Genomic DNA, 1,499 nt, shown 5'->3' on the forward strand with positions numbered 1-1,499 from the left:
CACCATGCCTCTCTGATCTATCACCAGCTTTTTTCTTTCTCTTTCCCTTTTTTTCCTTCCCCTCAAGTCCATTCAGCTGTTTTTCCTAGTGAGAACCAGCCCAAAGCTGGCCAGGTCTGATTTGAAAATTTCTTTTTGTTGTTCCTCCCCCTTCCATTATGCACCCAGTTGAGGGATTCTGCTCCCTGAGGATTTCCACAGGTCTTACCTCTAATCACAAGGGAGGAAATGAGTAGAAAGTGAAAAAGGGAAATACTAATAATAACCATACCTTTGTTTCTATAAGTCACAGGCAGGCTTCTGCAATGGGAATGCTTTCTTGCCGCTCAGTCTGCTCGCTCTCATTCAAAATGGCTGCATTGGATCACATCTCCTTTCTTGTGTCTGCTCAAATTTTTCTCCTGGTAAGGACTCGATCCACTTATTTATCCCTTTATCTGAAGCTCAGAATTCCGGGCCCATCCTCTGAATCTGTTTCATCTGGTTTTCCATATTTTTGCTGAAGATGATCTACACAGCCTTTCTGCCTAGTCCATAATCCTTTGCAAGACACTTTGGATGTGTCTTCATATTTCATTTCTGGAGTTAATTTTTTTATTATTATCTTTAATCCTGGAGGAGATCTTCTGGAAGGTGAGGATAGGATGTGGGGAATGGAGCAGCAAGGGACAAGGTTGGCCCTTATGCATTCTAGACTGAGCACTTAATTTAATGTTATGGACTAGAAGGAATCAGATGCTTTGCTGGCCTCATCCATTTGATTTAGAAGAAATTGATCTGAAGTTCACCTCTGCTGAAAGATCTTGTGTCAACAGGCAGCCAGTTGGGTCTATCATACTCATACTGCTTTTAAACATATAGGATATTGTATATGCAATCTTTACTACTGAACAACTTGCTTTATAAAATGACTGTTGTTGTTAAGGGCTGTTGAGTCTGTTCCAACTCATAGCAACTCTATATAGGGTTTCTGAGGAGTGATTGGTGAGTTTGAACCACCAACCTTATGGTTAGCAGTCCAATGTTAATCCTACAGTGCCACACCAAGACTCTCAGAAGTATACTTTTCAAAATTGTGGACAGTTTAACTCTACATTTGTGATTCCTCTCGCCATGTAAGCACATGATCACTATACCTACCCAAATGTAACAAACACGCCCTCACATTCTAAACTGGCACACACATACACCAGTCGCTCTAAGGGAGAAAGATGTGGCAATTGGCCTCCGTAAAGATTACAGCCTTGGAAAACCTATGGGGATCCCTATGAATTAGAATCAACTCAATAGCACATAAAACTACAGTATTTTGTTTTACAATTGAAATAGCACTTAAATAAAGTGGGCATTTTATAGATATTTGTTAAATTAATGTTGAGTGAAATTTAAAGTTTGGTTAAAAAATTAATTGTGTTGCATATACTCATGACTGTCAATAATACTGTTCCTTTCCTCCCCAGAAAGCATTATACTATTTCTTAAAGGCAGCAAAGGCAGGC

At 39.6% G+C, this 1,499-nt stretch overlaps 1 protein-coding gene across 1 annotated transcript in view; it reads left to right on the forward strand.

The window, feature by feature from the left end:
- The window catches only part of SEL1L2 (sel-1 suppressor of lin-12-like 2 (C. elegans)), a 126,928-nt gene that overhangs the window by 28,408 nt on the left and 97,021 nt on the right, over window positions 1-1,499 (forward strand). The window contains exon 5 of the mRNA XM_006865641.1: window positions 1,461-1,493. Within this exon, the coding sequence (XP_006865703.1) occupies window positions 1,461-1,493 (33 nt within the window). The remainder of the gene's footprint in view (window positions 1-1,460; window positions 1,494-1,499) is intronic.

Source organism: Chrysochloris asiatica, unplaced genomic scaffold, assembly GCF_000296735.1.
Source record: "Chrysochloris asiatica unplaced genomic scaffold, ChrAsi1.0 scaffold00080, whole genome shotgun sequence".
NCBI lineage: Eukaryota > Metazoa > Chordata > Mammalia > Afrosoricida > Chrysochloridae > Chrysochloris > Chrysochloris asiatica.